This window comes from Triplophysa rosa, linkage group LG22 (genome assembly GCF_024868665.1).
Source record: "Triplophysa rosa linkage group LG22, Trosa_1v2, whole genome shotgun sequence".
In the NCBI taxonomy this organism is placed as follows: domain Eukaryota; kingdom Metazoa; phylum Chordata; class Actinopteri; order Cypriniformes; family Nemacheilidae; genus Triplophysa; species Triplophysa rosa.
Window position 1 is genome coordinate 15,070,120 of NC_079911.1, and position 14,109 is coordinate 15,084,228.

The 14,109-nt window shown below is 38.8% G+C and overlaps 1 protein-coding gene across 1 annotated transcript; it reads right to left on the reverse strand.

Moving 5' to 3' along the window:
• Window positions 1–9,449, reverse strand: hunk (hormonally up-regulated Neu-associated kinase). The gene is made up of 9 exons (XM_057321159.1): window positions 8,866–9,449; window positions 6,528–6,820; window positions 5,838–5,893; window positions 5,353–5,488; window positions 5,147–5,274; window positions 3,295–3,421; window positions 3,016–3,184; window positions 2,766–2,919; window positions 1–1,921 (listed from the first exon to the last, which is right to left on the reverse strand). Exons 1-9 carry the CDS (start codon window positions 9,094–9,096, stop codon window positions 1,245–1,247), a joined length of 1,971 nt encoding a protein of 656 aa, XP_057177142.1. The 5' UTR covers window positions 9,097–9,449; the 3' UTR covers window positions 1–1,244.
• Between the last annotated feature and the right edge of the window lie 4,660 nt (window positions 9,450–14,109).

The window sequence follows — 14,109 nt, forward strand, 5'->3', positions numbered from 1 at the left end:
ATTTGTGCATTTATTTGAATGTGTCAAAAAGTAATACATGCTGCGTTAAAATAGAAAATCCAGAACACAAATAATAATCTTTAAATATAGATATTTTGAATCTGTTTTTTACAGCGTAAAAATCTCCTTTAGTTCAGTGAAAGCAAATGAATATAAAACCTTACAAAAGACCTTCAAATTGATCTTCACCGTAACAAAAGTACAAAGACGTGTCACCAAAAATGGACATCACATTTTAAAAAAAGTTCTGGTGCATGCAAAAGTGTAGTAAAACCAGACAAAAGTTCATTTTTTACAGTTCAGTCTTCTGTGCGCGTGAAGACTTGGAAAGAGGTCAGACTGCTTTGTAAATCTAGTACAATGTGAAATGACAACACGATTCACTATTTAACATGGAATGAAAGACACATTATTTTCAGACTGTTTTAAAATCTCTTTCGTTCTATGTAAAGTAAAGACATCCAGCTCAGCGTTCAAATACAGTATACAGTATACACGCTATTGCACAAACTAGTATTTCACTCAGAATGATGCCTCGCCTGTAAAATGAATCACATACACTAACACAGAGTTAGAATAATACTGGAAATCTCCCAATGTAGCCTAAAGGCCTAATGCAAGATGTTTAAGGCTATATAAAAATCCAGCAATCCCCTATAGGGGAAGAAAACGAAGAACGGCATCTTTCGAAGAATTATAGACACCACAGGTTCCAAGTAAGGATGTAACGTTTCTTTAGTTCAGTTTGTTGACCTGAGTGTTTTACAATTTGAGGTTGATTAAAGTAAGGATTAAAATTATTTGCTGAAATAAGCGCGTTCTAGAAAACCCTCCAACTGCTCTTAACAGTCTTAGTTCAATTACCGTCCACAAACCCAGAGATTCTAAACACAACTTCACGTTACTACACATAAGTGTGGCTATCGTGGGCAGTGAGAGCTTTGTTTCATTAACTTGTGCGTAGCTTGTGAACTTGATTTTCAGGCGTCTACTAGCCTGCGGCCGTGTTACTTTAAGACACATTTGTACAGAGTGCTTGGAGCCAAAATTTGTTTTCTGGAACCTTTCACTCAAGTGTGCATACTTGGGACGCATTCCAAAGAACTCGCTGTAGGGTTCAGCTGTAACGTGTGCTCTGTCACGCCAACAGCCCGACTACACGAACCGATAGCATTGTTGGTGAGCTAATATGTTACTTCATACGATATTTATGTACGTCTTTCTGAGATTACGCAGATTTGTCATCAGCAAAGAGTCTTGAGAGCTCCTGAAGTGCACAGCAGAGTTTGCATGTGATACGGAGTTGGAGATTCCACTTCCACCGCCGGTTCGGGCTTAAACGGGGGCAACTGGAAGCTGAAGGGTTGCACTTTTTTCTTTAAAATCTGCCCGATACCCATCGAAGGAAACTTGCTACGGTGCTGAGGGCTGTCAGGCTCGTCGCTGGCCCCGCTGCTGGGTGGACTCCCGCTGGAATCTGTGGAGCTGGACCAGTCCGTAGTGGAAGGACTTTTCTTGGGCTGGGGTTTGACTATAAGAACGGGTGGGCTGGGGATGGTGGCCTTCTTTAAGTATGAACTATCGGGCTGAAAGGCGGATACATGGCGAGGTGGAGAGAGGGCACCGTTGGTCAGCTTGTACCACGGGGATGGAGGAGATTCTTTGCTTGGTTCTTTGCTCGCAGATGTCCAAGAATGAGCACCGAGGGAGGATGGAGGACGAGCGGGGGTGTTGACAGCTTTTGGGGTGTCTTTGGAGCCGTCTTTCTGGGGTGGCTGGGTCTCGGGCTGAGGATGCGTTGGTTGTGCGGTGTTTGGGTACAGGGGGTGGATCTCCAAGTACTCTAGTGAGGAAGAGGTGATGCAACCCCTACGTCCTGAGTAAACATCCTTAAAACCCCCAGTCACAGCTTTTAGAAGACCTGAATGTAAGCGAGAGGAATTCGATAGGTTAATTTAAAATATAATACGCCCAAATCACAACATCTTTTCCTAGGAACTTCTATTTAAAAGTTTAATTACAGACATGCACCAGATCCTTTTAGCCTTTTAAAGAAATTCCAACCAACCCTGTTCGATATGTCATGAATTTGAAAAGTTTGTAAGTCTAAGACTCTTTAATCTCTAATGCAAGAGAATATTACAGGTGAGTGGAACGAGTGACATTTCTAGGTCACTTGTTGCACGTCGCCAATGAAGTCATCTTAAATATTTACACTTGAACTTGATGTTCAAGTGACAACAACCTGAACACACTTTCCATCACATTACACATTTGTACATAGCATCTGGAAATTGTACATTGTAAGCAACCATATGATAAACCTGTAAATAACACATCTGTACATTCATTTAAGCAATTATATGTTGTTTTTTTGTCTATATTTTTCACTTTTGTATCAAGTGCATTATTATTATTATTTAATTTTCTTTTTTTTCTATCTTAGTGTTATATTTCATCTATGTTTGCACCATGTGTATACTTCTCCAGCACTAGAAGCTCCTGTCGCAAAGTCAAATTCCGCGTGTGTGTAAACATACTTGGTAATAAAGGTCCTTCTGATTCTGAACAGCCCAAAGGCTTTTCCATTTCTTTCAACTTTTAAATGCAAATGTTGGAATGTGTCCAAGTGATCTTTAACACATCAAGAACAAAAATTGTTTTATTATTGCTGTGTTTTGTCCTATTTGTTCTTTTATTTCAGGTCTTTCATGTTTTGATCATGTTACTTAAGGACGCATTGATCATTCGTTGCTGTAACTCACCTGTTTTGTGCTTCTTCGCTTTGGTTGGGCCTTTGCTCGCGGCGAGATAAACAGGTGTCTGCTTGGGTGGAATCGTGATCTTCTCGATGGGCTTTCTCCACTGGGTCTGAAAAAGCTCGCTCTTTTTCTCTTTCTCAATGTTGTATTGTTTCTCCTGGAATGGATTTAAAGTGACGGTAAGTTATACAGTGAAACCGAACATAATTTTACACCCTAACAGAACACAGCATGTGTTTGTGACCAAACTTACCCTGTACTCCTTTGATAGCCTCTTCATCTTGTTATTAAGGAGGAAGTAAACGGTCAGCGTGTGACAAGCTTTGTTGGTGAGAACCGCACTGAGCACCTCGCTGTGCTTGTAGCCCATTCGCTCGGTCATGTGCAACAGAACCGTATGATTGATCTCTTCAATGTGAATCCTGAGAGGTTAAAAAACACTAATTTAATACCAAGCGCAATTTAAAAGTCATAAATGGTCAAGCAAAATTAAAAATTTGAATTTGATCTCCATGAAAATGAGCTGGCTGACCTATTTAGGTAAGGAACTCCAGTGTGAGGATTGCCCAGCTGCAGCCAGGAGTCGGCCATCACTTGATGGATGTTGGGTCTCTTTTCAGGGTCTGGCTCTAGAAGTCTCTTCAACAGGTTGACGGCGGCTGTGAACAAAGACAGGAAGCCATTAGTACTTTGCGTTTATTTAACATTGTGCCTTGTCGCTGGAAATTTGATGCCTCAAGTTTAGAAAACAAAACAGAAGATGGCATGGTCACATGACACAGCGTTTTGGTCCAGTTTTTTAACACTAATAAAATTCAATCAAAAGAACATTTAGAATTAAATCGACATATTAAACAAACATCTTTAAGACTTAATTATCTATGTGACACTTAATAAAAACTAAAACAGGAAGTGCTTCTGGACCAGCGTCTTGTAAAAAGGTCTACAGTAAGTATTACAGTACAGTCCAATTGACCCCCTGCCCTTCATTTTGCTCAAATCAACGGATGAAGGCGCAGCTCTGCGTCCTTGAGATGCTAAATACTTGTTATATGACAGGGCTAATCTCATTTCAACAGTATCATCTTATAGCGAGATATCCTGACTCAGATTTAACTGGATGTGAATCACTCATTACTGACAATGGCCACGTAATGGAAAACAACTTATTATTCAGATTATTATTAGTTACAGAGAAGGCCTTATTATTTTCTCCATGAGAGATTTTAACTGGAATCTCATTTGTGTCTCAATAGATCAGTGATTGCTAAACTTATTACAGTGGAAAAATGGTTTTGAAATCAGCAGAATGCAGATCCTGTCATTTCTAGAACCGGTTTTTGCTGTGGTTAAAAACGGCTTGCGTGCACTAAAACAGTGATTAAGAGGCGACATTTATTACGCTGAGAATTTTGAGTATGCACCTTTCAGCCTTATTGTTTGTTCCGTTGGAAACCTCACTTTAAAAGTTTCATACATCTTTCTGTCTCAGAAAACTGAGTCTCACAAGGACTGCATTCACGCTAAACAAGTGGATCACGCTGCCCATTAGAACAAAATTACAGGAAGACAGAGGCTTATGTTTGGATGAGACTCTTGTGATCACGACGACCTATTAGAGATCTCAAATATAGCCAGTTCATGAACTAAAGATTTCAGATTAAATCTAAAACATGAAAACAAGTTAAATAAGATGTTTTTTGCATTCAAGGTTTATTGGATAGAAACTAAAGGAACTCGAGAGAGAGGGAAACGGTCTGAACATGAACCCAGGTTGCCGGAAGTGCCATTGTGCAACACGTTGAAGCATCTATAGATTCCAAGTTATGTAAGTTTATATGAAAGTGGATGTGTAAATTGGGCATGATGCATATCAGTCACCTCTCAAATAAAATGTATTAGCTGATTTTTTGTGTTTGCCGAACGTAGGGTCAAAATAGGGCCAAAGATTTCTCTTGAAAGAACTTTTTATGAATGTAACCTGAACAATGATGTTGCCTTAAGTTCACGCAAAAATGAAAATTCTGTCCTCATTTACTTGTCATTTTAAACCTGCATGACCTTCTTTCTTCTAAAAAACACAAATGAATATATTTTGAAGAAAGTTGGTAACCGAATAGCGTGGGGCGTGGGCACCTATTCACTTCTATTGTATGGACACAAACCAATGCAATGGTGCCAGTTAACAACGTTCAAAATATCTTCTTTTTTGTTCTGCGGAAGAAACAAAGTCAAACAGGTTTGAAATGACATGAGGGTGAGTATATGAGGACAGAATCTTCATTTTTGGGTGAACTTTAAGAACGTTTATCGTTTATTTATATGTTTTTCAGATTCAGTTAAACCGTCTCGCTTATCTCAACGCGATGTGCTTTTGTTAATACCTGAAGAGATAGATGGAGGTAGAGGGTTCATATCTTTGTCCACCATTCTCTGATGCAAGGTTTTGAGGTTAAAGGGCTCCACCGTAAATGGAAGTGTACCGGTCAGCATAGCGTACATGTTGACTCCTCTACATGCATAAAAAAAATTGTAAATAACAATTTTCAAATGTTTTATTTGAATCTGTTTTAGAAAAATGGCAACTCACATTGACCAGACATCCACTTTGGGTCCGTATTTCTTCCTTGAGAGAAGTTCAGGGGCGGCGTACGCCGGGCTGCCACACTGAGTGCTGAAGGGATCAGAGTATCCTAGAATTCCAGCGCAGTTACTGAGGCCAAAATCTACAGAAGGGTAACAGAGAGGGTCGTGTGAGAGTCAGCGAAGATAACGGTTGTGTGTTTTGGTTAATAGAGGTATTGACTCTAAGCGCCCTCCCGCTGTGAGGGGTTCAAAAGGATTTATGGTTGTCCAACACTAACCATGTCTGTTACACACAGCTGCTAAATAGAGGCCATGCGATAGCCAGCCGTCTCACAAAGAGGTGAGAGGTCATTGAGTTTTAATGAGATACGGATTGCTCTACACATGCTATCACTGTACTTCACTTTAGGTCTTTAGGACTCGATGTGACTTCTTTTGAATATGCGTGTGAGGAGCATGCATACCATATAAAACAGTGATGGCGCTTACCGATAAGCTTTATGTTGTCTTGTTCATCCAGCAGAAGATTTTCAATTTTCAAGTCTCTGTTTGAAATATATAGAGAAAAAATATTCGCGTTAAACAATCCTCATTTATTATTGGTGTAATCTACAGAAGCACATCTCCGTTCATAAACACAGATTATTTGCTTGTGTAATGTGGGAAGATTTTACTGGTTGTTTACGGTTAGGGCTGTTCAATGATTAATTGCGATTAATTGCATCTATAATAGGTTTGTGTTTACATATTATGTCTGTGTACTGTGCATATTAATTTAATATTTATAAACACGTACACGTACATGTATATATTTAGGAAAGATTTGCATGTATATATTTATATAATTTAAATCATATATAAACATTTATTTATTTTTATCTTTTGTTTGAAATATATTAATGTGTTTACAGTATGTATTTATAACAAAATAAACATGCACAGTACACAGACATTTATTATGTAAACACAAACTTTTATTACGGATGCGATTAATCGTGATTAACAGCCCTGCTATGCAATATACAGTACAATCTTCTATGATCACATAGTGTCTGCACAGAGTATCTAAGTTCACTACGTATGAAATGTTGTTTGTATCTTATATCTTCCAGTCGATGACCTCAAACAGTATGCTGCAGAATCCACACGCCACGGTGTGTGTATGTTTCCGTTACTCACCTGTGAACTACTCCCGCCCTATGCAGGTGCTCTACCGCCATGACCAGCTGGCGTACGTATTTCTGCGCATCCCTCTCGTCCAGTCTTTTCTTCTCGTAGATGTGGTTCATGAGGTTTCCGCCAGGGCAGAGCTCCATCACGAGGTAGTAGCTGTTCTCCGTCTCCAGGATATCCAGAAGCTGGGTGATGTTCGGATGACGGATCATTTGCTGGATCTGACCTTCACGCCGCAAGTTCTTCGTGACGTAGGAGTCCTTTTTGGCCTTCCTCTTGTCAATTACTTTCACCGCCACCTATGAGAGGACAGACAATGACAGTGTCCATTACTTCCACCGCCACTTAAGAGAGGGCAGAGAATGACAGATTTAAAGGAATGGAGGGACTCGGGAACAAAGTCAAGACATAAAACGCGAGGGGAATGTTTAATGGTCTCCTTGTGCCGGACCTTGTATGAGTAAAATTTAGTGCCGAGCAGGTGACGTGGGTCCACACTTAGCCAGCCGAGACTCTAATTTCACATTTGCCTGTCACCTCACGTCCCCAGGATGGGATGTTCGACCCTGAGATCTTGTGGAGGAAGGGAACAAACAAATGAGTGATGTAGCACTTGCAGTTAAGAGAAGAATCTCCAAAAGGCTTGTTAATGCCACCCATTTGTCACCAAGATGTTGTAAACCACTAATGCTGTATAAACAGTCGGTCAACATAGCTTTGTCCTCTAAACGTTTACAGATAACCAGTAATTTAGCTTTTGTAGCTCATTTATAAATTGCATTTAATTTGATATTAATTTCATTGAATGAAGGTGGGTAGGGGTGGGGGAGAGATGCTTTGTTCCTTATCAAACCAAATTTCTTTGTTTGGTTTTAAAGTCCCTGTAACAATAGTCTGGGAATGTTTGTTCTGCCCTTGATCAAAGTGACCCTCTCCTCACAGGGTGACCCGGGAAAAATGTGAGGGGTGACCGGCCATGCCATCACAAAACATCAGCCACAAAAGAGCAAACCGGTCGGTCATACATGGTCAATTGAGAAGATAATTGGATCAATTGCTCCAACAGAGGCGCATGTTTAAAGAGGAAAAAAGGGGGCAGAATCCCCCTCCGGGGTGAATCCTAAAATGCTAATCCTACATTACTGTCGTGTATTGCCAGTATTGTTAATAAGGGCGATTGGTGGTCGATGGCTGGGGGGATGGGGGACCCCCAGAGCTTCAGACTAACGTGTTGTTTTTCTCTCAGGCAGACAAAGGCAGCGAGGGTGAAAGTGGGTTAGGCATGCTCACAACATACATGGGCGAAGCATGCGCTATCACGCACCAGCCAGGAGCCCCGCCCCACCCTGTCTGTTTTTCTAGGTGATGTCAGAGAATGAGAGCGAGGCTCTCGAACAGCACGAGGCAGCCTCGCTTCTCTTTGTGATTTCTAGTGTTTGCATCATCGCCCGAGAAAACGTTTTCCACAGCAACAGTGAAAAGAGGCTCAGGGGCTTGATAAATCCCTAATGTCCAGAGAAGGTACCTCGGGTCACTCCTTGAAAGAGCGACCTGCTTGTTTTTGTAAATGTGCAAATCATCCTGAACAAAAGCAGATAGTGAGCAGTAATACAGAAAACCAAACCCTACTAAGATATAGCATACAGACTCCAACTCTTGCTTTGTGTAATTAAAATACAGTTTTGTACTAAATATTAATTTGATATTAATAGCATCATTATTTATAAATGTGCTGATAATATTAATACTATAACACACTATGAAATCAAATGACATCAATTTTCATTTTGAGAAAATGGCAAGTATGCATTCTGGCGTCATGTAGAAACAACAAAAACGAAAATGTGTCAATTCTGTAAGCAATTTCTCTGGAGTAATCCGAGTTTAACACAGACACCTGAATGTAAACAGGCGTTGTTTCTATTGTCTAATTCAATCTGTGTGTGATTTAAAGAGGAAGGTGATACCAGTGAGAAACACCACGACTCAACTTTATCATCGCGGATGTTGTTTCTCACATTCTTCTCTCAGCAGTCACAAAAATGACAGCAGACTCCTGGGGGTGTTTCTGTATTTATCTTCACAGAATTCAGCTTTTAACTTAATATCAACATTGGTAATACATATGTTCTTGTTTTAACCTGTTATATTACATTACATAGTAAATAACATGCAATCGATCCCACAATCTTGAATGGACTTTGCCATAATTATGTAGATATACAATGCCGTGCCATTTGTCCTCTAATATTGAAATAATATAAATAAACGTAGCTTTTTAAACAGACATTTGTATCTAGATGTCACTGCTGTAACAATGTTTCACACATGCGTATCATCTCACCTTCTCGCCCGTGATCGCGTGAAGCCCCTCGCGCACTTTGGCGAAAGACCCCTCTCCCAGCTTCCTTCCGATGAGATAATTCCCAACTTTCTTCGTGTGATAAAAGTTTCTGAGGATGTCCTGGGGAGGTCCGCTGCTTAGAGATGTGTTGCGGTTGTTTTCTGTGCTCGGGGCTTTCACCCCGAAAATCCTCCCGTTGTCCATCCCCATGTCTGTTCCAGCATCGGGCATCCCTGCGCCAGTTGAGTTGAACCTGTTGTCCTCTGAATCTAATATGACCGGTTACGACCACGGATCTCTCCTGCGTGCTAAACTGAAAGCTTGGTGAGAATGGGACATCTGAATCCCTGTCCCTAATTCTAAAAGCTTAGCGGAACTTTACGCGCTCTCACGCGCCACCTGTTCGGCTCAGCTGGCATACGCACTCGAAATAGATGTACGCAACTACAACATTGATTAATAGCGAGACTCTTTGGTAATGTAAATAAATAGCCAAAACCTTTAAAATATAATCGTTTTGTCCGATAAAGCCGTCATAAATCGTAAGAAGTCCAGGAGCTCTTTATCGCTCTGTACCTGTTCGAGTGAACGACAAACGTCTGCTGTGCTGCTGAGTCTCACATATGTTATTTGAAGTTACTTTCCCGGCACGGGGTGGGGGCGTTTCCTATTTGCCAGAAAATCCCTTCTCAATCACCGGGTTAAATTATAATCCAATCAGCGATCGCACTGGGAGGGAGTCTCCGCCCTCTCTCGAGTTGTAAAAATCACCACGCCCCTCGCCCATGCTTACCTAGACAACAAAGAGCATGTTGCTGAGGGGTCAGATTAGGCGGATTTGTACATGATTCTTGATGCCTTCGCCCGGTGATGGTTTACGTAGATTGCTTTTGACTGACCTATTGGTCGCGACTAAAGTGTTTATTGATTATTCATGCCGATGAGACAACGTTGAAGAAAATAGTTTGTAAATGCAGTGCATTTCCTTTTCATACGGTGATGTCATGCATTCGTAACTATTTCGCAAATGGAGCTCAACGCATTACATACTGATCAGAAACAAGTGTATTTTTAGATTGTGTGTGTTCACTGTAAATGTAATTGATTTCATTGCTAATTTTAATATAATTTATGAATTATACCGCATATGATACAAATGCTCGAACGACCATGCAATTAACAATGTTGTTTTAATAATTTTGAATTTAACAACAACAATAATAAAAGTCAACACCACCCTCAACATGTGTCTAACACGTGTGGAAATAATGCGTTTGGTTTTCATTCGTTCGGTACAGTGTAAGCCAGCCATGTATCCTGACATGATTAATGTACCTTCACAACAACGGGGGGATGGATTTTTTGTAAAACACACTATTGCGTCACCACAGATCGACTAGCCGGCAACTTGTTTACATTACCATGCGGTCATGAGGCGGGTGTTGTGTAGGGAATAAGGCTAAATCGGTCTGTGGAGCCCTCTAGTGGTAATATTACGTAGCACAATCTAGAACCCTGTAGAACTCTGATGTCCTAACCCTAACAACACCCTAAAATCACCCTAAAATAAACGTCACAGAAATTCGAAATGGTTTGATGGTTATCATAGACGTTGTATTAGTTTTAATAGAAACTATAACGGTTGGTCTGTACTAGTAATGTGGGTTCTATTGGTGGGATGTTATTTAGAAAGCAATAGAAAACACCTTTCAGCAATTTTTTCCACTTTTAGTTGAAAGAATGTAATGGTTTCGATGGTAAATAGATGGTTAAAATGTTATTTGTAAGTTAAACCATTTTTATTTGTATAAACCATTATTTATTTATTTTTTCAGTAATAGGATCCCAATTCTGTTTTTTTTTGTAACTTGTAAGGTCTGGGCCACCTCATTCCATTGCCTGTAAATGCCTACATTGAATATAAATGCTAAATACCTAAGTGTAATATATATATATATATATATATATATGTAAATATAAAACTGCGCAAAATTCAATCTAAACTTTTAAGCAAATTTAATTCACATTTATGTACATAGCGCTTTAAACTGTTTCAAAAGGACACTTGCCTGAAAAAATGTATAGAATAGAATACATGGTATTAGGCCTAATGCTATTTTCATTCTCCTCATAAATAGATTGTAATCTAAGAAAATAATCAGCGTCTCAACAGACTAGACTAGAGCAGAGTAGAATAGCGACGTGCTGCAAATGACCGCTAGAGGCCGCTAATCACCTTTTTTTCGCATTCTGACGTATTATTTCATATTTGTCCCATGCTTCAGTGGCAGACATTGCATGCACAGATGTTAGCACATTAAATCCCACAGAAAGCCATGTCTGGACATAATGTCATATTTCTCTGCTGCTCTCTGTTCTCATTTGGTGAGTCGGCGATATACATTCTCAACATAAACAGCGCTGGCCTCTGTTTACTATGGCAGCGTTTGTATAGAAACTGTTAATACCCTCATTCAACACCTGTCACGTTATTTCACGTAACGTGCATCACGGAAATGCCCAATGATCCTCATTGATTTATTATACACTGTTATTGTAATCTTTCATAAAAGAACTGTCGCTGTCTTACAAGATAGTTTTAACTAAATACACTTTGTTTTTTTCCTTTCAGTGCCTTTCTGTTATGGAAACTTAGAAGTAAGAAATCTCTTCACATTTCGTTTTTGTTCTTTATTTTATTATTTTGTTTGCTGTCATTGTTTCATTTTGCATATTCATATCATAGAACATATTTCCAATTGCCATTGGAACCGGGTTAGTTATTATTACATGTTAAAAGCTGTTTAGTAATAATGTTTCCTGAGATTTACATCTTGGCTCAAACTCAAGGCCTCAGTGTGTAACAGAAGAGATTTTGAGGGCCAACACACTCATATCTCATAAGAGCAGCACTGACACATCACTGATTTACACTTCAACCTTTAAAAGCGTCTCTGTCTTCTTTTAAAAAACGATTTAATTTGCATTTTTACATTCGTTTTCTGTTTTAGGCAGATTATTTTCTTTGACCTACTTTGTATTATTAAAAGCTTTATGTTTTGCCTCATGCAGGAGAAACATATACACAGTGATACATGTGCATAAACAGTGTCTACTATACAAGTAACTTTATCACATAACTTTTAGTTATGCTTTTTCTTAACATTTTGTCTGACATAAATCTGTGTAGTCAATTAATATTAGATGGTATATACTTGTAATAAATGTCCACTCCTATACATTTGCATGTCTATCTTTACCACAACTATTTTACACATCTATTAATTATATATCTGAACACACCTGAAAGTATAAAAATGGCTTTTAATACATAGATTGACCGGTCTGTCTTTCTCTTTTTTGTGTGTGTTTGTGCAATCCCCTGGGATTGAACCCATGACCTTGGCCTTGCTAGTGCCATGCTCTAACCACTGAGCCACAGGAAATTGAATCAAATTAAATGGGTGCATATTAATAGAGCATGATTGCTATCTTGGTAACGTAAGATTGATAACATTTCTAATTATTGTGCCTTGGGTTACTTTAATTATTTTATCACTTTAAAGTGCTGCTACTGTGGCTTGGTTTTGGGTGAAGTCTCCATGAGGCTCCTGGTAGTCTGGAGCCACAGGGCATTTGTCCCATTAGCCCAGTCCATAATCCATCTTTTCTCTGCATAAGGGAATCATGATTTATGTATTTTAATTACATTTAATTAATATTTCTTCTGCAGAATTAAGTTTGTACACATGATGGCGCTGTTGTCATGCTGAAAGTCTTGGTGTTTTATATGAATAATGCTTTTGTAAATTGTGCTTTGATATACACCTACCTTGCTTATATTAGCAACAATGAATACCGAGTATAAAAAGAATAATGAGCGCTGATTTTGGTTGTTTATTACGAAATTAAATGTGTGTCTGTTTTGTGTAATGATACCTCACTGACCAGTTATAAGATTCGGGGCCAGTTTTTATTATTTAAATACATGGGAGGAAGGAGTCTGTTCGGGTGTATCTGATGATTTATGTGACATTGGTTGTATGTCTGCCAGCAGGAGAGACAGTGTTCATGTGTATGTATTCCTGATGTTTCATGTAATCCCATTGGAAACAAAAATTGCACTTCTTTTTCTTTTGCACTTCTTTTTGCACACTCTTGTTCGAAGACAGACTACAATAGTGATTATTAAAAAATAATTCCATATGAATAATTACTACACACATATACAGTTTACAAAAGCGTTCGCTTTTGTTAACATGACAACATGAAGTAATAATGAATATATTACAGCATTTATTAATATTTGGTAATGTTAAATTCAGCATTTACCAATAGCCATTTAAAATCAAACGTATCTGTTAACATTAGACATTGAACTATCATAAATAAACAATTAACATTTACAATATTTAAATTTATTATGTTTATTTGGCAGATGGTTTAATCCAAAGCAATTTACAATTGAAAGAGCAATTAACATTTTTTCAACATTGTTGGTTTATGTTAGCTAATGAATGAACTAATGTTAACAAACGTAAAGTGTTATTGAAATTTAATGTTCAATTATGAGAAAAGTTTTTTGTTCTGCAAATTTGCATGTGTCTGTTTTGCAAAGGTTTTAATTGGCCACTTTGCTAATGCGTTTCACCAGGTTAACAACTAGCACACGGAAATTACTTTTGGCAGGTGTTTGCTACCCAGCAAGAAGCTGACGTGCAAACTTTTGCCAAAAGTGCACGTTGAACGTGCGCATGCTGCAGCCAAAGTCTTGAGTAAAATTATTACTACAATGTCTTTTATTTTCTCAGCTGAGGTTGTTCCACATTTGTCTTGACATTTTGGACTCAATGTGAGATTTAAAAAATTATAATTCCATATTTATTTAGTCATACCATCTGCCAGCCTTTCTGCTTATTTTCTTTTGACTTCCGTGTCTCCCTAATGTGTGCGCGGTGTATTCCAAAAACCCTCTCTGCTGATTGTCTTTCTTATTTCTCGACCTGCACAAAAAGAAGAATTATCTTCAACCTGATCAGATATCAGCCTTCTTGAGTCATGCTGGGTAATAAGGCTCTAGTCGGCCTATCCCATGCTACGCTTTTTGTTAACTGTTTTTCAAGTACCTGCCTTTCCAACGCTCGTGAAGCTGATTTTTGAGACTTGAGAGACTTATTTTTGTGAGGCAGGCTCATTAAAAGTCAGTTTTCACAGTAGGGATGATGCTTGGATGAACAGGTGAGA

Excerpts from the sequence above, each read along its gene's own strand:
- hunk (XM_057321159.1), bottom strand. The coding sequence starts at position 9,096 with ATGCCCGATGCTGGAACAGACATGGGGATGGACAACGGGAGGATTTTC. Across the intron at positions 2,920-3,015 it reads GGCTATCAAAGGAGTACAGG|GAGAAACAATACAACATTGA; the intron begins GTAAGTTTGGTC and ends AATCCATTCCAG. Across the intron at positions 1,922-2,765 it reads AGCGAAGAAGCACAAAACAG|GTCTTCTAAAAGCTGTGACT; the intron begins GTGAGTTACAGC and ends GCTTACATTCAG.